Source organism: Thalia democratica, chromosome 5 (genome assembly GCF_965202585.1).
Source record: "Thalia democratica chromosome 5, ktThaDemo2.hap1.1, whole genome shotgun sequence".
NCBI classification, from domain to species: Eukaryota; Metazoa; Chordata; class Thaliacea; order Salpida; family Salpidae; genus Thalia; species Thalia democratica.
In genome coordinates this window covers 56,657,952-56,683,972 of record NC_139169.1, presented here as the reverse complement: position 1 = coordinate 56,683,972, position 26,021 = coordinate 56,657,952, and the positions used below count along the sequence as shown (strand labels likewise).

General features: G+C 26.7%; 1 protein-coding gene across 1 annotated transcript; it reads left to right on the top strand.

Moving 5' to 3' along the window:
• The first annotated feature begins 20,291 nt into the window (after window positions 1-20,291).
• On the top strand, window positions 20,292-25,374 carry LOC145836654 (monocarboxylate transporter 14-like). The gene is made up of 5 exons (XM_082944440.1): window positions 20,292-20,404; window positions 20,738-20,859; window positions 21,078-21,254; window positions 22,620-22,736; window positions 25,223-25,374. Exons 1-5 carry the CDS (start codon window positions 20,292-20,294, stop codon window positions 25,372-25,374), a joined length of 681 nt encoding a protein of 226 aa, XP_082800566.1.
• The last annotated feature ends 647 nt before the right edge of the window (window positions 25,375-26,021 follow it).

Sequence of the window (26,021 nt, the reverse complement as noted above, 5' to 3'; positions counted from 1 at the left end):
TTATTATTGTTAATAGTCGAGGTCTACTTCGACTGTGGAAATTTTGTATAAATGAAAACCATTTTATGGGAGTTATACTAAATATCTTAACAAAACTTTTAAATAAACTGAAATTAAATTGAAAGAACTAAAGAAAGATTAGCTGAGCAACTCCACACAACAATACAACAAGTGACTCATTTATAGATATGAAGCTTTACAAAGTTTAACAAAAAAAAAGATGAAACAGAAATTTTAGTTTTTTTATGATCATTCATTCTTAGTTTGAAGATTTTTTAGTTTTTCACAAAGTTCATCGTTCAGCTTCTTCAGATCTAAACTCTCAACCGGTAGCCCTGGAGCCTTGAGAATTCTGAAGAAGTTTTTCGGGACTTTTTTGTCTATAGCACCCGGATTTTCAAGATTCCACCAAAAAGGCGATCCTCCCTGATTCTCACCGAGCTCTTCCCTCGCAGGCAATATTGATTTTTTCATCATTAAATCCTCCACAGCTATCGCGTACTCCAACTGATGTCTCTTTGATCTTCTGATCGATCTAAACATGAAAGGTTCCTCTTTTTCTCCTTCGGAATCAAAAGAAGCAATCAGGTATCCTACTTTCTTCATGAAGTTCTTAAGCTCCTCCTCTTGTATCGATTTGTATCGATTTCGATCCCGCTTTGAGAATCCTGACGCGCTTTTCGGTTCAGGGGATTTCGTATTTGAAGCGCTGGGATATACATTGTTTGCTTTTTCTCGGTCATTTTTGCTAGAAGTGCTTCGGTGACTCATTTTGTTGCTGTTTTTTACAGTTTAATTCAATGTTGTTAAAAACCTTTAAAAATTAGTTATTTCTAAATAATTAGTTGCAATTATCGCTCGCTAAAGAATATATTTTTATGATTTAAAAAAAAAGTTGAATATTGAGAATTTGATAAGCTTCTGCTTACTTTACTGGTCGATTTTATTAAATCGAAGTATAAATTATCAGAAAGACTTTTTTTAAACTAAGCAGTTAAAGAAAATTATAACTGATAGTAGTAAAACAGTAAGTTTGCAGTTAATGAGGTAATAAAAGTTTACTTTTCAAATGTTAGTTTCTTTTTTATTCCAAAACTACTTATATTAAGTTTTAAAAGATTTTTTGTAGACTAACTTAATTGTTTCTGCCAACTTTTTAAAAATTGATCTACCATGCTTTTGATTTAGAAATTATTAATTATATTAAATAAACTTAAAGTTGATTCACTAAAAACTCTAATTGGTCAAAACCATTGAAATACAGCCAGTTTTAAGTTTAAACTATTCCTTATAAACCGGCGGGTAAACTAAATTGATAATATTGAGTAAATAAAAAACTTTATACTTACTATAGTGTTTGTTATTGTTGAAAACTACAAGTAAAAAAAAAAAATCATATATTAGTATTGTCGCTATCAACGAAAGATAACGCTTAAATTATAATTGACTTAAATAAACTAATATGAATTACTTACCATTTACTAAATGTTTAATAAATCAGTTACTTAATTTAAACTGAGTTCGAATTTGTGATCATGAATATATTTACAATGAATTTGCGAAACGAAAAGATGATAAAAAACTGCACAACATTACACTAGAATAACAGAAACTAAACACTACATGTTTAAACCAAACTCAAAAAACATTCTAAAATCGAAATCACTTCAACAAGATTGAAACCATTAAAACTTAAGTGCAGCGAAAAGCTGCACTGAGTTCAGACCGCTCAATGAAGTAGAAACTAGAAAAAACTGAACTGAACCGTAAATTACTCGAGCCTATTGAGTTTATACTCGCTTGAGAAAAAAGAAGAAAGTAAAAAAGAGACAATTACCGCCTAGCGGTACATTTTCTCCTCTACCTTCGTACTTTAAAAATTTATTCTTGGTTTTCCAAAAAAGAAACATTAATTTTTATTCCTTAACACTTGTAAGAATGCTTAAAACTCCCTATATAGAAAAATGAACGAAAAAACGACCGCCGACTTTTACCTCTTTAGTTTAAAAAGTATTACTTTACTTAATTCTATAAATTCTATAAACCGGTTTAAAATACATAAAAATGATAAAAGTATGGTACAGTTTTTCAAAATAACAGAAAAATGTAGAAAGTTCAAAAAATCTCCTCGCCTTCGGAACTCGCTCCGCCCCTGCACATCTCCACGTCGTCTGACCGGTCCACGCCGATCCGTCTCCTCGCCTCACCCAACGGTCTCTTGGCGCCACGGAATCCGTCTCCTTGCCTCAACCAGCGGTCTCCTGGCCCTACGGAACCGTCTCCTTGCCTCACCCAGCGGTCTCTTGGCGCCACGGAATCCGTCTCCCTGCCTCAACCAGCGGTCTCTTGGCCCTACGGAACCGTCTCCTTGCCTCACCCAGCGGTCTCTTGGCCCTACGGAACCGTCTCCTTGCCTCACCCAGCGGTCTCTTGGCGCCACGGAATCCGTCTCCTTGCCTCACCCAGCGGTCTCTTGGCGCCACGGAATCCGTCTCCTTGCCTCAACCAGCGGTCTCTTGGCCCTACGGAATCCTCTGATCCGTCTCTCCATACATCTCCTCTTTCATCTCCTCTTTCATCTCCTCGTTCCTCACCACGTACCTAAGTCTCCTCTACCGCTCCTCGCCGATTCGTTTCTTGGGCCGTTCGTGCGAAAGTCCACATAGAAATACGTAACACTACTTTATATCAATTTTAAAAACAAGTTAAAACATAAAAAACGTAACAAGTTACATGCTTTTAGTTAGCAATAACATTTCATTAGTCAATTAGTCTATTTATTTTTATCTTAAAAGTCTTGTATGTTTTAAAATAATTGAAAAACATTTATGGCTCCAATCAATATACAGTAATTCTCTACAAGCTTTAAAATAAAAAACATTTCACATTTTACACGAATTAGTTGACAAAACTTGTACTGATCTTGAAAACTTTAATATGCTAACTAATTTTAAACAAAATTGTTTTTTATTTTCAGATTTTAAATACCGGGTAAGACATTTAATAGCTCGAATGACCTCGTTAAAAATTATTTTTTGTATGTACGGTTAGATTTAAAACAACCAAAAAAACATGCCAATAAAGTTTGTTACAAGCAATTAACAAGGTCATTGTAAAAAAAAAACTGTAAATATTATAATTTAAAATTTGAACATAACATTGTTGCTAAATATAAAACTAAATTAAGCTTCATAAATTTAAGAAATTCACTTTAATAACCGATTATGCACTCGAAAACAAGTTTTAATAACCTCATACAAATATTTTTACAAGGACGAACGAAAAACAACAATGTTTTTTACATGCAGTTTAAAAAGTTTATTACCCGTTATAGTTCAAATTAAACCGATTGTTTGAAAACAAAACAATTAAACTTTACAGTTGCTAACTTTTATAGACGTTTAAAACTCTTTTTGTTATAAGAAAGTTTTATTATTAGAAGCCTTTAGTTTCATTTTAATTTTTAATAAAATGTTTAAAACGATTGAACAATATTTAATTAATTTGACAAAACGCGGAACAACTTGAAAACAAGACTAACTTTTGTTTAAACTTGCTCGTACAAGTTTAAAACTCATTTTGAAAAACGCTTCAACAATGAATTGCAATAATATCTACACAACAAATACATTTTAGTTCTAACACATGTCCATTAGCTTTTCCCAAACCACTTTAACATAAAATTCAACACAATAAAGCTAATTACTTTTTGCAAAAAACAACACAAATCTCTCACAAACTCGAACTACTTAAATGTTTTTCCAACTAGAAATTTTAAACTCATTTTTAAAACTTTACAGACCAGATGACTGGGTTAAATAAATGCCCTTAAGTTTATCGAATTTATAATATTATTAAATAAGGTTTATTTTACTCTGTTTTCAAGTCACCATCTACAAAACGTATAAATTTTTAATGAAGGTATCTGTGTTCAATTCCAGCTATAACTAATTGGCCGTCCGGGTCATCATGTCGCTATCAACAAAAGATAACGCTTAAATTATAAATGACTTAAATAAACTAAATGAATTACTTACCATTTACTAAATGTTTAATAAATCAGTTACTTAATTTAAACTGAGTTCGAATTTGTGATCATGAATATATTTACAATGAATTTGCGAAACGAAAAGATGATAAAAAACTGCACAACATTACACTAGAATAACAGAAACTAAACACTACATGTTTAAACCAAACTCAAAAAACATTCTAAAATCGAAATCACTTCAACAAGATTGAAACCATTAAAACTTAAGTGCAGCGAAAAGCTGCACTGAGTTCAGACCGCTCAATGAAGTAGAAACTAGAAAAAACTGAACTGAACCGTAAATTACTCGAGCCTATTGAGTTTATACTCGCTTGAGAAAAAAGAAGAAAGTAAAAAAGAGACAATTACCGCCTAGCGGTACAGTATTAAGCTTGAAATATTAGCAGTGGAATTTGTTTTTAATTAAAAAAAAAAGCGAAAAGTTTCTAAAGTTACAATAAAAACTAATATTTGTGAAAAAATAGTTGAGAATTTAATTAAAACTATTTTAAATTCTATAGCGCTTATAATATTAAAATGTTTGTTGCTTTATTATTCTTTTATTTTTTCTTCAACTAAAACACTAATTACGTGATAAAAAGCTACAACTTTTAATATGTTTTTAGAAAACAAAATAATAATTCTGGTATTTAGGAATACATAACAAAAACTATTAGTTTTAAATGCGCACTGAAAAATTTAATGGATGTGTTTAAAAAAAAAAAAAAAATTAAAACTTGTAGTTTGCTTAATATTATTATTCAACGACAAAAATAAAATTGCTCAAAGTACTTTGTCCTAGTACCTGGTGCGCGAAGAACCTTTCGGTCGTCGAGTAGCACACCACACATACCTTTTAACGTCTTGTCCACGAAAATAACAGTCAACTCGAGAAAGTAATATTAAATATAAGAAAAGCAAACTAATTTGCGATAGTTTCAGCTTGTTTCTGTAATAATTCAAATATTATCATAATTTTGTAAAAGAAAAAAACAGAATACAGATTGCTTTTTTTACTTGTAATATAACAAGTTTACGTAACTTTTTAAACTTTTTCATAGTCATTAGAATAAAATATGCTTATGAATAACATTTTAGTACTGAATTTTTTTTACAAAAACTGAAGACAGATCACATTCCAAAACGTTTTATTGCGCAAATACATGTAAGATACATTTCGGTTAACCCTTTTCATTTACTACTGTCAGCAACTAATTCTAGAAATAAATTTTAAGCAATGAAACAATTTTAAGTTACATCAGAAGTCCACAATTAACAAAATAAGCAAAACTAATTTGATACAGACTCATCATAATTACATTAAATTTAAAAGTTACTTGGTAATTTAAGTAACAATAAGCGTAAGTACTATAATAGAAAAAATTAAGTAGATTAAAAATACACCTATATATAACAATTTATAGAGATTAGATTTATAAACGTACTGTTTTTTGTATAGCTTAAGTCCGAAAGCTTTAATAAATAAAGCTTCTAAAGTACTTAAATAATATTCAATATGTGCTTTACTTAAAATTTAAAAACGACTATAAGTACAATTCTTTGAACAATTGTAGTAATTCAATAAGAGTTTAGCAATTGCAGATGACCTATTAAATGATTTATTTATACCAGTATCCATCCAACTTCAAAGGGCTTTAGAACTGTATCCATTGTTATAATCCTTAAAACACATTTTAAATATATAATGTAAGGTTTATATATCTTAGCTAAATTAGTCGTAAAGAATAAGTTTTTATATTTTATTTATAGTGTTGTTTTTAATTCCTGTATCTTTTATTGTATTAATGCAACCTTTATTATATGAGTATAAATTTTATTACAAACAATAAAAAGAAAAAAAGTTAATAATAATATAAAGTTAATAAAAAGAACTAATAAATATATATAATTTATTCTTAAGTATTGCGTATCACAAAGATTGAATTGACAAAATAAATGAACATTTATTCGTTCTTAAAATTTTTAAGTTCTACTTGTGTTTTTTACAGTTCGTAAACTTTAAAAATCGCAAAAAAAAGCATAACTGATGTACAATGAATAATCATATTCTTTATAATATTAGCTGAATATCTGTTTTAAAATAAATTCTGTGATATATTAGCATTGAACAGAAATATTTTTTTTTAGAATAACACAAGTTACAGAATTTAGTTTTACTTTAGAATAGATTTTTATGCACTTATAAATGTATAAAATTGTTCTTATGATAGTTTGAATATCTTTAAATATAATGTCGACACCGTTAGTTATTAAACTATTAACGTATTTTCCATTTACACAATAACATTCAATTATTTTTCTTAGTTCAATTATTTTTATAAAAAATTGATAAAGGTATGAAATTTTGTATCCTTAACCGTAAAAATATGTGACACGTGTAATGTAATATAACTTGTTTAAGGAAATTAGATAATCTACTATTTTTTAAACATGCAAAATGTAGTACAATATCAACTATTGAATTTTAATTTTAAGTAAAGAGTGTTTTTCTAAAAATGTAAAACTTTCTTCTTTTACTTACTAACTTGAACAAAAAAAAAAAAACGACTACAATATTTTTATTTTAGACACAATGCAATTAAAAAGAGTTTCACAAAAATAAAATAAATTCTCATACTTTAGTTTTAACCTAGCTCAACATGGTGAGTTCCAAATTTTTACTGCTGCTAAATAGACCTTTTAATCTTTATTTAGAATGAAGTTACAATTTAGATTTTTTTGGTTTAATAAGAAGTCATAGTTTATTGTTTTTAGATGATGTTTAGAATTTACAATATTTTACTGTTACATCGAACAAATTGAAAAAAAAAACTTACCATAAACTAATCTCAAGTAATTTCTATTTATTTTAGCTGTATGTCAAAAAATATTTAAAATTTTGCTAAAATAAAAAAAGTGTTTGTAGGTATTAATTCGAACTACAACGGCTTTTTTATCTTTTTCAAGTATGCATTACTTTTTGAGTTGTGGCCCTATAAATAAACAATAAAAATTTGAATCGTTGTGCACCAAAAAATTTTTACTTAATTGACTGAAAGATAGTTCATAATTATTAGTATTTAAAATTGGTTCAATTTAATGTCTAACCCAGTAGTAAAAAAAAACCTTGTATTATTTATGTCTAAGTTTTATTTATGTTTGTCGGCAAATAGTTCGACATAGCTCGTCCTGTTAAGAAAAAATTTATATGTCATGAAAATTAAAGTTTGTTCCTTTTTGTACGTTTAATCGCTTTATACTAATAAACAATGTTTGAAATGTTTTCTATTAAATTTGTTTGAAATCAAAACATTTAAACGGAACAAGTTTGTTGGATCTAAGTAATCTTATAAAGAACTCAATCTAATAAAGATAATGTTTTTCTCTGTAGTAATTTAGTAAGACAGTTCTGCGGAGTTCATAACTTGTCACTATATTCTAACAAAGTATAAATTTAGTGTTTTAATGTAACATAAAGTCACTATATAGAGTCACTATTGCAGCTTGCGTTTTATTAGGTACAAATTATTTGATCAAAAACTGTTTTAATTACCAATATTTACATCAAGTATTTAAAACTTTAGTGGGCTGTAGTCTAAGTAAATTGTTCGATGTAACAGTAAACTATAGTAAATTAATAAACATCATCTAAAAACAATAAACTATGACTTCTAATTAAACCAAAAAAATCTAAACTGTAACTTCATTCTAAATAAAGATTAAAAGGTCTATTTAGCAGCAGTAAAAATTTGGAACTCACCATGTTGAGCTAGGTTAAAACTAAAGTATGAGAATTTATTTTATTTTTGTGAAACTCTTTTTAATTTCATTGTGTCTAAAATAAAAATATTGTAGTCGTTTTTTTTTTGTTCAAGTTAGTAAGTAAAAGAAGAAAGCTTTACATTTTTAGAAAAACACTTTTTTACTTAAAATTAAAATTCAATGATTGATATTGTACTACATTTTGCATGTTTAAAAAATAGTAGATTATCTAATATCCTTAAACAAGTTATATTACATTACACGTGTCACATAGTTTTACGGTTAAGGACACAAAATTTCATACCTTTATCAATTTTTAATAAAAATAATTGAATGTTATTGTGTAAATGGAAAATACGTTAATAGTTTAATAACTAACGGTGTCGACATTATATTTAAAGATATTCAAACTATCATAAGAACAATTTTATACATTTATAAGTGCATAAAAATCTATTCTAAAGAAAAACTAAATTCTGTAACTTGTGTTATTCTAAAAAAAAATATTTCTGTTCAATGCTAATAGATCACAGAATTTATTTTGAAACAGATATTCAGCTAATATTATAAAGAATATGATTATTCATTGTACATCAGTTATGCTTTTTTTTGCGATTTTTAAAGTTTACAAACTGTAAATAACACAAGTAGAACTTAAAAATTTTAAGAACGAATAAATGTTCATTTATTTTGTCAATTCAATCTTTGTGATACGCAATACTTAAAAATAAATAATATATATAGTTAATTATTTTTCCTTTTATAATTTGTAATAAAATTTATACTCATGTAATAAAGGTTGCATTAATACAATAAAAGATACAGGAATTAAAAACAACACTATAAATAAAATATAAAAACTTATTCTTTACGACTAATTTAGCTAAGATATATAAACTTTACATTATATATTTAAAATGTGTTTTAAGGATTATAACAATGGATACAGTTCAAAAGCCCTTTGAAGTTGGATGGATACTGGTCTGAATAAATCATTTAATAGGTCATCTGCAATTGCTAAACTCTTATTGAATAACTACAATTGTTCAAAGAATTATACTGATAATCGTTTTTAAACTTTAAGTAAAGCACATATTGAATATTATTTAAGTACTTTAGAAGCTTTATTTATTAAAGCTTTCGGACTTAAGCTATACAAAAAACAGTACGTTTATAAATCTAATCTCTATAAATTTTTAAATATAGGTGTCTTTTTAATCTACTTAATTTTTATATTATTTTTTTCTATTTTAGTATTTACGCTTATTGTTACTTAAATTATCAAGTAACTTTTAATGTAATTATGATGTGATTGAAAAATTTTAGTCTAAATCAAATTAATTTTGCTTATTTTGTTAATTGTGGACTTCTGAAGTAACTTAAAATTGTTTCATTGCTCAAAATTTATTTCTAGAATTAGTTGCTAACAGTAGTAAATGAAAAGGGTTAACCGAAATATATCTTACATGTATTTGCGCAATAAAACGTTTTGGAATGTGATCTGTCTTCAGTTTTTGTAAAAAAAATTCAGTACTAAAATGTTATTCATCAGCATATTTTATTCTAATGACTATGAAAAAGTTTAAAAAGTTACGTAAACTTGTTATATTACAAGTAAAAAAAGCAGTCTGTATTCTGTTTTTTTCTTTTACAAAATTATGATAATATTTAAATTATTACAAAAACAAGCTGAAACTATCGCAAATTAGTTTGCTTTTCTTATATTTAATATTACTTTCTCGAGTTGACTGTTATTTTCGTGGACAAGACGTTAAAAGGTATGTGTGGTGTGCTACTCGACGACCGAAAGGTTCTTCGCGCACCAGGTACTAGGACAAAGTACTTTGAGCAATTTTATTTTTCTCGTTGAATAATAATATTAAGCAAACTACAAGTTTTAAAAGATTTTTTTTTAAATTCAAAACACATCCATTAAATTTTTCAGTGCGCATTTAAAACCAATAGATTTTGTTATGTATTCCTAAATACAGGAATTATTATTTTGTTTTCTATAAACATATTAAAAGTTGTAGCTTTTTATCACGTAATTAGTGTTTTAGTTGAAGAAAAAATAAAAGAATAATGATGCAACAAACAATTTAATATTATAAGCGCTATAGAATTTAAAATAGTTTTAATTAAATTCTCAACTATTTTTTCACAAATATTAGTTTTTATTGCAACTTTAGAAACTTTTCGCTTTTTTTTTTAAATTAAAAACAAACTCCACTGCTAATATTTCAAGCTTAATACTAATATATGATTTTTTATATATTTTACTTGTAGTTTTCAACGATAACAAACACTATAGTAAGTATAAAGTTTTTTATTTACTCAATATCATCAATTTAGTTTACCCGTCGGTTTACAAGGAATAGTTTAAATTTAACCCTGGCTGTATTTCAATGGTTTTTGACCAATTAGAGTTTTTAGTGAATCAACTTTAAGTTTATTTAATACAATTAATAATTTCTAAATCAAAATCATGGTAGATCAATTTCTAAAAAGTGGGCAGAAATAATTAAGTTAGTCTCCAAAAAAATCTTTTAAAACTTAATATAAGTAGTTTTCGAATAAAAAAAACTAACATTTGAAAAGTAACTGACTTGGTTTAAAAAAGTAAACTTTTATTACCTTCTTAACTGCAAACTTACTGTTTTACTACTATTAGTTATAATTTTCCTTAACTGCTTAGTTAATAAAAACTTTTCTGATAATTAATACTTCGATTTAATAAAATCGACCAGTAAAGTAAGCAGAAGCTTATCAAATTCTCATTATTCAACTTCTTTAAAAAATCATAAAAATATATTCTTTAACGAGCAATAATTTCAACTAAGTATTTAGAAATAACTACTTTTTAAAGGTTTTTAACAACATTGAATCAAACTGTAAAAAACAGCAAAAAAATGAGTGACCGAAGCACTTCTAGCAAAAATGACCGAGAAAAAGCAAACAATGTATATCCCAGCGCTTCAAATACGAAATCCCCTGAACCGAAAAGCGCGTCAGGATTCTCAAAGCGGGATCGAAATCGATACAAATCGATACAAGAGGAGGAGCTTAAGAACTTCATGAAGAAAGTAGGATACCTGATTGCTTCTTTTGATTCCGAAGGAGAAAAAGAGGAACCTTTCATGTTTAGATCGATCAGAAGATCAAAGAGACATCAGTTGGAGTACGCGATAGCTGTGGAGGATTTAATGATGAAAAAATCAATATTGCCTGCGAGGGAAGAGCTCGGTGAGAATCAGGGAGGATCGCCTTTTTGGTGGAATCTTGAAAATCCGGGTGCTATAGACAAAAAAGTCCCGAAAAACTTCTTCAGAATTCTCAAGGCTCCAGGGCTACCGGTTGAGAGTTTAGATCTGAAGAAGCTGAACGATGAACTTTGTGAAAAACTAAAAAATCTTCAAACAAAGAATGAATGATCATAAAAAGACAAAAATTTCTGTTTCATCGTTTTTTTTTTGTTAAACTTTGTAAAGCTTCATATCTATAAATGAGTTATTTGTTGTATTGTTGTGTGGAGTTGCTCAGCTAATCTTTCTTTAGTTCTTTCAATTTAATTTCAGTTCATTTAAAAGTTTTGTTAAGATATTTAGTATAACTCCCATAAAATAGTTTTCATTTATACAAAATTTCCACAGTCAAAGTAGACCTCGACTATTAACAATATAAAATCTAGGATATCAGTTTATCCAATTTTCTTTCGATTTTTTTCAGTCTAAATTCATGTTAAATACTTCGTTAAACTCCTTGAAACAAAAAGGTAGCTTTGTACGTTGCTGAAAAATGGCAAAATTGTATAACTTTCCCTTACAGTATATTTATATTATTATTTTTTTATACTTTAGCGGGAATAAGCTGATTCGTAATTTAAATTACTTAAAATAAATTAGTTAGAATAGTAATGTAGTAACTTTTAAACTATTTAGCACCAATTTTTTGCCAGTTTGTTAGTTCAAAAAAGCTTTAGTACCTACAAAATATTATCTTAGGAGCAAAAACTGTGCGAAACCAAAAATAAATCAGCAGGTAGGGAATAAGAAAATCAAGAGAGCAAAATAAGCATATAAAAGCATATTCAGATTTTTAACAAGTTAATATTTATTTGTACGATAACATTAAATCAAACATGTAACTAGTTTTTATCTTTAAATCAAAAACATCGTTTTCCTTAAGTACATTGAACTTAAACTTTAAACTATATAAAATATATAATGATTATTGTAATAGTAGAAGCATATTGGAAACAAACGTGTAGACTTACAAAGAACAATCAAATAATTTAGCTAAACTTTAAGTGTTATAAGAAAAAATGTAATAGAAGTAAATATGTACTCTGCAAAATATATAGCATAAGGATTGTCCTGATGTTTTTTTTGTTGTGTAAATTGAATAATAATTGTAACCTCCATTAATTAAAAAAAAACGTGTTTTTGACAAATAAGTGTTCAAAATAAATAAATACCTCACTTTGAAATTGTGCGAAACTTCAGCTTACTATTAATTTGATAAATATTTTTACTAGTGCTCTTTTATTGCTATCTTATAATATTTTTGACTTAGGATAGTATTTCTACATTAGAAAAAAAAATTTTTAAAATAAGTGGGCCCGCTAAGACTTATTTTTATATAGTGTGGTTCACGAGCAACTTTTTCATAGAAAATTGGCTCTAAATTTATGAAAGGCTGCCGACCCCTGCCTTAAACCAACTCAATTACAAAAATCAAACAAAAATTTTCGCAATTTTAGATAAGCTAAATCTTAAGATTTTTAACTCACCGTAGTCGTTTGAGCCCAGTAACCTTAATTAAGCACAATAATAGTCTTATTTCTAATAGTATTCAAAATCAATCTGTTGTGAACAACCCTAGAGCGTTTTCTCTTTTTTTCAAAACAGCCTGATAGTAATGAAACCTATTCTCGTCGACAAAAATTCAGTTAGCTTAAGTTTAAGCGTTTTGTTTGGTAACTTTAAGTTTATAGTTGCTATCTACTTGTTTATATAACTACTACTATATGGAACTTTCTTGTCTTATAGCGTTACAAACAAATAATAGTGTTAATGTAGGAAATATTTGAAAAAAAGTATATTTTTATTTAGAATTTTAAAAATAGCTTTTAAGCTGACAGTTGATAAGATTATTCAATGTGCACGACTAACAATTAGGTGGAAATCTAAATATTTTAGTTAGATTGATAAAAAAAAAAATATTTTTGAACTTTACTCATTTAACTTAAGTTTAAGACATCGCAAGGTTATTATACAAATTATTTTATTGTAAGGTCTTTGTTTAATATAGACTTGTTGATATGTGTGCTATGTTGTTAAACACGCTCCAAAAATTTGCAGAACAATGAGAAACATAAGTTATTTTAAAGTATATTTATTTACGTTCAAAATAAAGAAAAAGTAAAATAAGACTAAAATATGACTAAAAGTAAAACGAGTAAAACTAAATTTAAAGGTTTGAACTTTTTTAGTTCCTAGACAAACTTATACTTTAAATTAACTCAAGCATACTTCTCAGGTCAGGTAAATCATACTAATTTAAAACTTGTTTGGAAAATTTATACTAACTTGCTCAATTTAAATTCTTAAATTTTGAGATTAAGTCAATTTTGACTTACACTGAGAATGAACTTAACTGTTATAAAGTTATAGTGCTAAATATAAACTACAATGCTACTTTTGGAGACCTGTAACTACTAAGTATCAAAAAATGTAACTTATTGCTAACTTCAGTTATTTGAGATTTGTTTAATATTATTTTTTAATTGTAGGCTTTCGTACACTAACTTTTTTATAATATCTATGGTAGTGTTATAGTGATAACAACAATTAATTGCTATAGCTTTTTTTTATTGATTGACAAAAATAGCGCTCAAAATAATTATTTCTAGGACCTTGTGTACAAAAAAACCTATTGGTCTTAGCTTTATGTACTGTATACTTATGTATAATTGTATTACTTTTGCGTATAGTGTTTGGATAAATAGTTCAGATTATAAATTTTATTAAATGAAAAAAATATATAATTAAAAAAACAAATACCTTAATTAGTTGAAACTGATATTTTAACCTTTGAAAACTTAGTACTTGAAAAATAACTGTTTTGTTTTAATAAACAATTTTGAGGTTTAAAAAGTTTTATAGCTTTATTTGTAGTATATAGGTTTAATTTTTACTTGATGTAAACTTAAAAAATTTCAAAGGTTAAATTATATAAAAGGTTTAATTTTATTTAATAAAACCTTACCAAAACTGAAAAAAAGTATTGTTTAATTATTAAAAAAAAAAAAAAGATCGGTTAGGTGTAACTAATATAATAAAATTTTAAAAATGTGTTTATTATGCTTAACATTTAAATAGTTTTTTAATATTATACATACTATCAATTTTTTATATCTCCAGTTCTCCATTATTATACTAAAAATTACACAACTACCGCAATTATGTTTCGTAAAACAACTTAAGGTTTTATTTTTAAGACCTTTGACTGTTCTCAAAAAACTTCTACACAATCTATGTCAATTGTATCCCGAGGCCAAGTTCTAAATCAAATTTTTGTGGGTCAAATTCTACAAGCTTAGAAGTGGTTGCTACAATGTTCTGATATGATGTTGTTGTTACAAGCTCGTTTTACTCAGTTTTTACGCCAAGTTTTAGTTTCTTTTTCATTTTAATGTAAAGCTTTTATTTATGGTTTATCTTCAGTAGCGTTTTTGTTTGACTTTCAAAGTAAGCGTTTTTATTCACTCGCTATTAAGTTCTATTTTTAAGTATTTTAGTTGTGTTTAGAATTCAATTAAGTTAGTCTTTTTTTCGAAAAACTTTAATTAACATTTTTGGTGCTTTTATTCTATAAACTATAGTGTATGCTTAGACCAGGGGTCGGCAAACTGTGGCCCGCGGGCCAACTGCGGCCCACGAAGGATAAATCTGCGGCCCGCGAGCAGGTAAATGTGGCCCGCTGAGCAAAAGTATATTATAAGTCAAACTATTTTCGGTAATTTGGTTTAATTCGATTAATTTCGTTTTAAACCCCTGTATAATTTTTCAAAACAATCAAAAGACTTTTCTGCTTCAGCTTAAATATGTGAAAAAGACAGTTTAGCATTCAGCCAGTGTTTTTTTTTCTTAGTTTCATAATAACTTTCTTCTTACAACAGCAATTTATCATTTGAAAAAAAGTGTAAAGAGTGCTTGGATTTATTAAGATATTTACATAATAGCTAATTAGTAAAAAAAACTAAATGCAAATATTTTCAGTTTTGTAAAATACTAATGCACAACTATTAATTAAAATATAATTTCTTTACAATTTAGGTATGTTGTTAAACATGTATTTTAAATTTTATTTTCTTATAGATGTTTTATCACTATAAGTTAAATTTTAGTCTGCACAAAAATATTTAAACTAACATAATAATAAGAAGTAAAGTTTATTTTATTTCGGTTTTGACGTATTGTGACTTTTTAGAAGTTTTCTTTTCCCTTAAGTTGTTTCCTAGGCACAACAATCCTCACAGATTCTCATTTTTTGAAAAATTACTTTATTTAATACTTAGATAGATTAAGAATTTTTTTTTAATACTGTTGTTTATATATGTAATATCTTAGTGTGTGAAGACACATTTGAAACAATATATATGACATAAATGAAAACAGTTTTTGTTAGGTATACATTTTCATTTTTCAAGCAATATATTTTGGAAAATCAAATATATTTCTATACATTGCATACTAATATACACAGGCGTTGCTTTTGACCTATTTAATACAAACTAGATTTAGGGATGGTAAATTTATTATGTTTGTATAGTCGTAGTGTACGACTTGATAACCGAAAGCTTCCTTTGTACACCAGGTCCATAGACAAATCTCTTTCAGCCCTTTTTTATCGTTTAAAAAACAATATATATAATTAAATATAATAGTTCACATTTAAGTTATTAAACAAGTAAAAGTTGCCACACACTCAGACTTATTCAGGTTAGTTTGAAAACTTTAAAAATATCATGCCAATTTAGGCATTTTTTTAGTTTTAGGCTTGAACTGCTTTTTTAATCTGAAATACCTTTAATCTTTGATCTATCACGCTGGCTTTTATATTTTAAGACTGGCAAAGTAAACTTATAATGTAAATTATGTTCAAATCACAGTGTTGGTATAAACTATATATATATGTTAAATTTTAAGTCTGGTAGCTTCTATAATTCAAAATGTTATTTGTATTAGTTGTATACATATAGTGTGAACATTCAGTGTTGCCAAAAAACCTTGAATTCCTAAAAAGATTGAAGTTTAACAATGTATGCTAAAACAATCTGGAAAAACCTGGAATTTGAAAATTTTTGAAAAAACCTGGAATTTTAAACAATTTTTACATGTAAAATTAAATTTCGATTTTATACAAAAAATCTAACATTTAAATATATTTTTTTTGTTGTTACCATTTTTTTTATTAAAAACATTTAGAGTAGCTTAACAGTATCTTTTTAATTTTGCTATACTATTCAAGAAAGTTTAAACTTACTTTTATACTAAAAATAGTACCCAAAAAAATGCACTTTTAAAAACCTGGGCAACTATGAAACTGTTTACATTCTTGTATTTCCTGTAATTTTGTTTGACATACTTCATGTTTGTACTTCACAGGAAAAATATTTTTTTAAATAGGTTATGATGGAATTTTTAAGTATAATGACTAATTGTTTTAGTTTTCTTATCTTTAACATCCCTTGTAGTTGTAGGTAATCAGATTTGTATGGTTTCGCAGAATAATCTTCTGTTATTTATGTAAAACCTTATACAGAAATTATCATGAGAATTATTGTAATGCACAGTAACTACATTTGCTACTTTATAAATTTTCTTAAGAATTTTTTTTATCAGTCTGTAGTTACTGAACATAATCATGTGCTTTGTTGAAAATGACTTAAGCAATTTTTTTTGTTTCCTTGAATAACTTCTTACTAACTTTTTTTAAGTTTATATTAACTCTTTTTAAATGCAATATTTTTACTGCAGATAAAGAATTACTATAATGCTCAGTAAAAATAAGCTTTTTTCTAAGTTCAAACTATTTAAAATGCAAAAATTGTTTTCAAAAGTTAATGTTTTTTATAGTAAGAAAAAGTGGTTTATAATATAAAAAATCTATAAGGTGACCCATAAATGTTTCAAGCTCGGTTTTTATAGAGAGTTAAGTTATAAGTAAAATAATAAAAATAGTAAATTAAATTAATAAAGTGATTAAAATAATACAAAGTTTTTTAAGACTTAAGTATTAGTTAATTTAAATTTTGTTCCAATGAATATGTATAAATAAGTAGGCATTTTTTGTGTAGCTAAATGTCATTAAAAATGTTAAATTAAATTTTACTTCAGTGTGACTAAAACTAAAACCAAAAGACTTTTTTAATGCAACTAAAACTAAAACTGCGGCCCACGCAGATTTTGGAAACTTAAAATTTGGCCCACGATCAGCAACTGCCTGCCGACCCCTTGCTTAGATACTACTAATGAAATATGTATTATTGAGGTTAAAAATTTTGTTAGTAAGTATGCTGATAAATATTTTTCAGGAAATAAGTGTGGATGGAGATTTTGAATCTACTTCCAAAGATTAAAATGATAGAAAAAAGTTACACAGCTCTGTTTGTACAATCTCATTATTTAACAATATATATTGTTTATTGAACGATAAAAAAAGCGCTCAAAAAGTTTGGTCTAAGGACCTGGTGTACAAAGGAACCTTTCGGTTATCGAGTTGTACACCACATGTTTATAAAGTTTCTTACGAGCTATTACACATAGTTTTTTTTATCATTTAAATATTTAAATTTTTAGTAATGAACAATCAATTAAACGAAAAGAAAAATTGAAGAAAATAAAACTAAACGAAAATTAACTGAATTTTGTGTTTAATAATGTACTAAGAATCTTGTTTAGTAACATATAAACTAAAAAAAATATATACAACTTTAAATTAATTTTTAAAAGTAGATAAACAACACTAATAACAAACGTGTGAATACTTGAATTATAGGTTACAACTTCTTTAAAGAAAGTAAAATGTGTTACGCTGAAATATTTTTACGAAATTTTTTTTAATAAGTATTTTCATTAAAAAGGTAAATTTTATTTTATTTAATAATTTAACTTGAACAGTAAAAACAATTTTACATGTGAATAATCAAATAAACTATTTAAATTTTTTAAAAGCAATTTTAAAGAAATGATTTTTACAATAACTGAACTAAACTTTTATAAAAAATGAAGATAAATACTGTAAAACTTATGCTTTTAATAAGAAAAAAAGATAAAAAACTATAATAATTTTAACAATAATAATACTAACAACAACAAATTTCCTTTTATTTTAAGATAATATTTTCATTTCTTTTCAATACTTGTCCAAGTCTAAAACTTTAATAATTGAAAGCAAGCAAAATTTGCAAACATAAAAAGAAGAATTTGTTCTTATATTTCTTCAAAAAACAAAAAGAAAAAAAAACTTAAGTTTGCTTGGAACAGTTATTTTAGCTTACTATTTAAATACTTTATTTTCTGCTAAAGTAAAAATATCTATAACTACTTTTTTACATTTGTATACTAAAAAAGAAAGAAAAAAAAATTGTAAGCATAACAAAAAAAAAGTTTTTAAGTATTCTGAACTTAATTCAAAATAGTAATCTTAAAGAATAATCCTAAAATATAACCAGATAGAAAATGCTAAAACCTAGACTAAACCAATGTTAATATAACAAAACAAATCAACTTTCGAAAAAAAAAAAAAAAAAAGTACAAAAAAATAAAATTGTGAATATTTAATGACAAATGCTATTAACTCCTTAAACAAAGCAAACAGACGAGTAGGAATGATCACTAATGACCTTGTGAATTACTATTTAAAAGATAAATTTTAAGTTTATCCTTGAACTTTCCAAAATTACTTATATTTTTTAGATATAATGGTAGCTTAATTCATAACTTACTTCCTTGGTAAGATAGCGATTTATGACCTATTTTGCTGTTGAATCTAGGTAGGAAAAAAATTGTTTCTGAAGACCTCGAATGATAATTATAATTTAGTTTTGGACATTTTTTTAGTTGGAACATTTTGGTTAGTAATCTCTTTAATTTTGCTTATCAAGTAATCAAATATAATAAACTAAATAGATCAAAGTTAATAAAAGGCGTGCATAGAGAAACAAGTTTTATTTAAAAGACGATTGAAGCAATTAAACTGAACAAGAACACTAATTTGTTATAAGAAGTGTTTTTTTCGGAACTTGTGAATTATTAGTAAACTTGAACACGAAAAATTAAATGCTGAAAATTTTGTTACAAGAACCGGGTGTACAAAAAGAGCTCTCGAGCAACAAATTATACACGAACACATGCTTAAATCAAGTAAAGTGAGCTAACAAAATAATATTTAGCAACCAAGTTTAAACTTTAAAGATAAAAAATCACAGTAAAGTTTTGGAAAAAAAAAACTTTACACAAAAAAAAAACAAACTAATTGTGGCAACTAATTTAGTTATAAATTTACATAAATGAAACAGTACTAACTAAATGTATAGGTTTGTACTTATAACACTTTAGATTTTAGAAGTTGTTTACGAGACTCATAAAAAAATGCTTTAAATTATTTTCATTGTTTAAAAATGTAAGTACTTGAAAGCTGAAAATTAAAATTAGAGAAAAAACAACGACGCATGGAGAAGTGTTGCCCGTGCAAAAATGACGACCCTTCAGAAAATAACGAACTGTAATATTGGTCCGTTCACAGCATGCTATCAGGGTTAAAGTACAACGAAATGTACTTTATAGCACTTAAAAACTTATAAAAAGTTTTATTTATAAAATCAATTACTTGATTTTCTGATAAAAAATAGGCAAAACTATACAAAACAAAACTAAAGACCTTAAGTGGACAAATAAAGTTTTAAAATAAATAGTTTTTTTAAAACTTCAATACAGTAAATACCATAAGTAAACAGCTTAGTTTATTTGAGCTGAGCTGTCTGAAGTCAGCCATAATTTCTAACATTTAGATATAAAAATGAAAATTAGTGAAATTTATTTGAAAAACAAGAGCTGGTTTGTAGTGGGAGCAGCTTGCTTTGTCTCCATAGGTGTAGGGGGTTTTATTAAAAGCTTTGGAAATTTGACGCAGTCTTTACGGAGCGAATTTAAAAGTACGGAGGCTTTAACGGGTAAGCATGGTAGTTTAAATATTTTTTCTATGTTCATTTTATTTTCAAAAAATTTTTTTATTAAATACTAAGATAAGATGTGACTTTAAGCTTTGTTACTTAAATATAGCTTCCTTACTTATAGCTTGTTTTTGAAATTGTGTTTAGCGATTATCATTATTTTTTCCATAACACTTATACTATAGTAGAACTGTTTTAGGCTTTGTCGGTTCTTTAGCTTTTGGACTTGCATTTTGCACAAGCCCAGTCAGTTTCGCTATAATGAAGAAGATAGGGGCTCGTAGCACTTGTCTCATTGGCGTCTTATTGATGGTTATTGGCATGATTTCAAGCTCTTTTGTCTCCAATGTGTACCTGCTTCTGTTGACTCATAGGTATTGTTCTGATCGTTTACATTTTTTTACGACTTAACATAAACATATCATTTATAGTGGCTTGAAAATTTTAGTCAAGTGGATGTAGAATTTTTTGTGATAAGAAAACCAAACTATGTAAGAAACTATTGTGAAATCAAGCTTGTATCTTGAAACAATTTTACGTGATTACGATGTTAAAAACTACAGTACGTTTCAAATAGCCTGAAAAACATTTATTGTTAGGAAAAAGTTAACGTCTTTTTAAAATAACTTATATTACTTATATTCTGTAAAAGTTAAAAAAAAAAAACACATTTCTCAAAATAATCAATTTCTAAAAATAAAATTAAGCTTGTTGTATGGAGTTGGTGCGGGATTCTTATTCAATTGCTCGGTGATTCTGATTGGATCTCATTTCACGGGAAAAAATAAAGGATTAGCAACTTGTCTCGCCACTACAGGACATTCTTTCGGTTTTATTTTATTGCAGCAAAAATTACTTATTTGTATTTCAGCATGCATATTTAATTTTGATGAGTAAAAGTTTGTTGAAAAAACTTAATTAACATAAATAAAAAAAGGACAAGCTTTGTTTTATTTCTCAAAAGCGTTTTAGTAAAGTTGAACAGCTCAAAATCTTATGATTTCTATTCAGTATTTTAATTTTCCTTTTATGCATCAACTTACGCAGGCAGTTTGGCCATCAATCCCTTCCTGGGCCACCTAGTGGACACTTACGGGTGGAGAAAGGCGGTCAGAATAATTTGCGCCTATGTGGTTTCTACTTCACTCGTTGGTGTTTCCTTATACAGCGAGCCAGACAACAAAAAACCACATGACCAAAAATCTAACGATGCAGAGCTGCAAAGTTCGTTTGAAAATTGACTTTGGTGGTGCAATAGAAAATATTTTTCTGGAATTAATTACCACAGTTAAAAATTTCTACATTTTAACAAAATGTGAATTTTTTGATAGCCATGTTTGTATCAAACTACTGATTATTTCATAAGAAACGAACGCAAACAACAAAGAGAAGAATGAGGTGAAAGATGATGAAGACAAATTAACTGAGTTGAGCACACGGAGAATGCTGATAAATTCAGGAGTCATTTTGTGGATACTTGCCACCATTCTATGGAGCTTGTCCTTTGTGTTTCCATTTATATTCGTAGTAAATGATTTATTGATTTATTTATAATTTGGATTTAACCTTGAAATTTTAAACAACACTTACTGATTTAATATGGAGCCTTTTAATATTGAAATAAAGTGTTTTGGTTTTAAAACTGCTTTTTATTAATTAATATATATATAGTGTTTATTGAACGGCAAAAAACGCTCAAAAAGTTTGGTCCAAGGACATTGTGCACGAAAAATCCTTTCGGTTATCGAGTCATACACCAGAACAGTTTATTGTCATGTCCAGGAAATTAATTAGAAGTTTATGAATTTTCTGCAATACAAACAGAGTAATAAAAAAAAAGATGCTTTATTTGTTGTTAAAGCTAATCTGAAACTATAAAAATATTCTAGCTTGATTAAATAAAAACTTCAAATCTAATTTAAACTGCATTTTTATTTGCAAACATAGAACGTTTGTTTTCGTTAAAAAATAAGGTATAAGCAAACTAATTTTAAAACAACATACGACTTATTGAGATATATTGTTTTAGTTTTTAAGCTTAAAAGTTCTATAACTACTAACTATGTTGTTTCCTAAGAAAAATTAATTTTAAAGGATTTCTAAAATTGATGCTTGTATTTTATATCACCCATAAAATAACTTTTTGAAATTAGATCAACAAAAAAAAACAGATCAAATATGCAAAAACAACGTTTGGTGTTCCTACAATTCAAGCAAACAGCATTATGATTGTTTTTGGCAGTTTTGACTTTGTTGGACGTCTTTTTGGAGGCTTTATTGCGGAACGAAGCTGGATTAATCTAACTTATGTCTACGCAATTTTCGCAACTTTTACTGGGGTCGTTACTATAGTAACTATTCCTATCAACAAATTTACCTGGATGTATTTTTATGCATTTTGTCAGTTGAAATTACTTTTGTGTTTTTGTTTGTGTTTCAAGTATTTATGTTTTGTTAACTTTTGTGTTTGCTTTAATTTTTATAATGTAAATATATATTTTTAAATTAAAAAAATATTTTGTTAAATTTATTACGTTAGCTGCATGTATACCTTATCTTTGTTGTTGTTTCCAATTAGTTATTGTTTAGGTTCAGGAATGACGTGTGGTCAGATGAACTCAATGACTTATGTCACAAGCCACAAACTGTTTGGAAGATTCTATGGTGACCGTATATGGACGTACGTGTATGTTGGAAAAGCAATTGGTAAGTTCAAACTTTTATTGTCTTGACGTTGTTGACCTGTTTGTAAAATCATAAGAGCTGAAAGTATAAAAAGTATCGCAGCTTTTATATTTTGTTAAATTACTTTAGTACAACTTGAAACTTAAATAAAAAAGTCATTACCTGTAAGCTACTTAGTTGTGCATACTTATGACTAAAGCAAAAAATACGGTAAATTAAACTTTTAATATATTAGTTTCACAAAAGTTCATATTGTGAATGTTGTAATCGTTTAGTTAAAAGCATTTAATAAATACTACTAATCATTTACTGTGTAACTTAGTTTAACACAGCATAACTGTGAAAAGTACAAATTAAAATCAAATATTCTATGCCCTTACACTAAAGTGTGTGTGGGCTAATAAAAAAACAATAACTAATTTATAATGTTGCTTAAAAATTTTTTTGTTCAAAATTTACTTTAAGTCCTCAAATCTAGTAAAAATTTATGGTATAGTTTTGAATATAGTAAGCTGCCAACTAGGTACGCACTTCCTAGGTACAAACTGCCAGTATGGTACGCACTTTTTAGCCGAAAAATGCTGTGTTCAAAATGCAATTATTTTTTGTTTTGAAATTAAAAAACCAAACCTGAACGTAGTAATACAAAAGTATTATATTTTAAAATAATTTATACTGTTTTATATTCGAATAAATTGAAACCAAAGGAACTAGAGAAAAGAATACTAATTTAAAAATTGTATGTTAAATCCATCATTTAAAACAAAAATACTACAGTTTATTTATATAACAAAAATAATAAACAGTGTAATTAACATTTAAGTTCCCAATGACTGAAACATAAATATAAATAGCGAACATAAAAGTATAAAATAAAGTTTATAAAAAAAAATAAGTACATGTAAACTTAACAAGTAAAATGTACACTTAAGATTGATAAAACTGCAAAGGACTTTTTCTTTAATCTATTACTTTCAATATTGACTATGTAAACCACAGTCTATTCAAGACTTTTAATAAACTTTCAAAAAATGTGTTTTGTTTTTATGATGAAAGTACTTTTTGGGGGACTTGCTTTAAGAGTCATTTGTAAAGTTTAAAGGTTTTTAACATGGCTGTATAAGGTTTAATGTAGGTAATTAAAGACTAAAATTTTCTTAGGTACACACTGCCAGTTGGATACACGTTTTTTAGCTGTGTTCAAATTGCGTACCTAGGTAACAAGTTACTGTACTTTTCAAATAAAGTTTGCACAAATTTTTTTTTTGTTATTTTATTACAGCACAGTAAATAAAAACTGACTTGTTTACTGTTACTTTTAAAGAATGATCTTATTTTAAGTTTTGAATTAGCTATATATCAATTTTTAGTTACCGAAATCCGTAGACTAAGCTAATTTTATTTCATAAAACTAAGTATAGTATTTTAAAGTAATTAAGCAATTGTAGTATTTGTCTAAACTTATGTTGAAGATTATGGATTACCGATAAAATCTCTTTAAAAAAGTAGCATGAAGCAAAAGATGTGTAGAAATTTACAAGATTTTTCGTACAAAAAACTTTTCTCTAAAAGTACAACTTAAAACTACAATACCTATCAATGTTTTTAAAAATAAAAGTTTTAGTATTCGTCAAAAATTAAACTTTTTTTTTAGATTTAAACCGTGTCTACTTCTTTTAGATGTTTTAATATGTGAGTTTAGAAAATTGCTTAATTTATTTATAAAAGTAAAAGATAGATAACTGGCATATTTTATATAACTTCCTGCTGAAAAATGGGTAGCTGTCAAATTTGCACGAGCGTACAAAATTGCACGAGGGGATAAAGTTGATAAAATTGCAAGAAGACACTTTTGCACGAGAAAAATTTTTTTCAAGGAGACATTTTTGCATGGGTTGAACTTTTTTTTAGCATTAATTTCAATTTTAATTCTTTAATCTTTTTTTTTACTATCACTGTTATCCTTAACCCTTACCCTCAGTCGGTAGCTTTTTTTTAATTTTTAATGAATTTATTTTTATTCATTCATTTTTTTTATTATAAATTTTATAAGTATTTTTTTCAAACTTTTACTATCACTGTTACCCCCAACCCTTCCCCTCAGTAACTTTTTTTTTAGATATTTTTGTTTTTTTATTAATTTTTTTTTTAGTTTTATTTTTTGTTCTTTTTTACTCTCGTGCAAAAATGACTCTCCGTGTAATATTGTAACTTGTGCAAAATTGACCTTTGGTGCAAAATTGTCTTCGTGAAATTTTGTCCCGTTTCCCTAAAAAATACTTAACTACCTCAAAAGAAGTTATAGTATTGTAAATTTAATTAAAAGCACAATTTTTTCGAGAGAGTTATTTTTAGTACAGTACATGCAATAATACATGCCACCGAAACCGGTCGCGAATAAAATATACAATTTGCATAAATCTATTTAATACAGTACATATAACTTTTTATTAAACAATGAAAAAAAATCATTCACTGTTTAAAAACATTTTTGAAACACGTTTTAGGTGTAACTGCAGGACCAACTTTAGCAGGAGCATTATTTGATGCAACTAATTCTTATGACTTACCCTTTTATTTTGCGGGATCATGTTTTATCGCTAGTGCCGTTGTCGTGGTAGCAACGAAGAAGGCTGTGGACAACTATTCACTAAAGTAGATGGGATGCGGTTATTTTATAATAAACTTTACTAGAATTATTTTTGAGCGTACAACAACAAGACAGGACATAATTTTGCGATACTATAGTTTTAATTTTCTTTTATATCTTTTATTTAAAGTAAAAGTGATGATTTTCAAACTTAACTTTGTAATGTTTCGATAAGCTTAAGCTTAAATAAATTATTTTATTTTCTATTATAATGCTCTATACAACTTCTCGTCTTCATTTATAAACAAATAAAATGTTTAAAGCAACAAACTAAGTGGGCTTTTATTAAAATCGATTTAAAAGGTAGGTATCAGGTTTTCCCTGTCTGCTAAAAATTAAAAAAATCATAAATTGAAAAAACGTCCTATTTTAGTACTATTTCTATTAACTGAAAAAAAATTGCTTATTTAATTTACTCTTTGTTTTAATTTTCATAAACAACAACTGTTTGACTTTTATAATCAATAATTTTTTTTGTGTAAATTATTACAAACTTCGCTTTTTATTTATATGCTTATTAATACTTTATACTAGGTGTTTTGAACATTTAAAAAGTAAGTCTGTTAAAACTAAATAAATTTTGTGGTCGTAGAGAAAAAATGTTTGATTATTGTAAAAACATGAGCTTTTATAACCATAGGTGTCAAAAGAGTAGT

Coding starts and splice junctions, on each gene's coding strand:
- LOC145836654 (XM_082944440.1), top strand. CDS start 20,292: ATGAAGAAGATAGGGGCTCGTAGCACTTGTCTCATTGGCGTCTTATTG. Junction 20,860..21,077: donor CACTACAGGACATTCTTTCG/GTTTTATTTTAT, acceptor CAACTTACGCAG/GCAGTTTGGCCATCAATCCC. Junction 21,255..22,619: donor TAACGATGCAGAGCTGCAAA/GTTCGTTTGAAA, acceptor GTTATTGTTTAG/GTTCAGGAATGACGTGTGGT.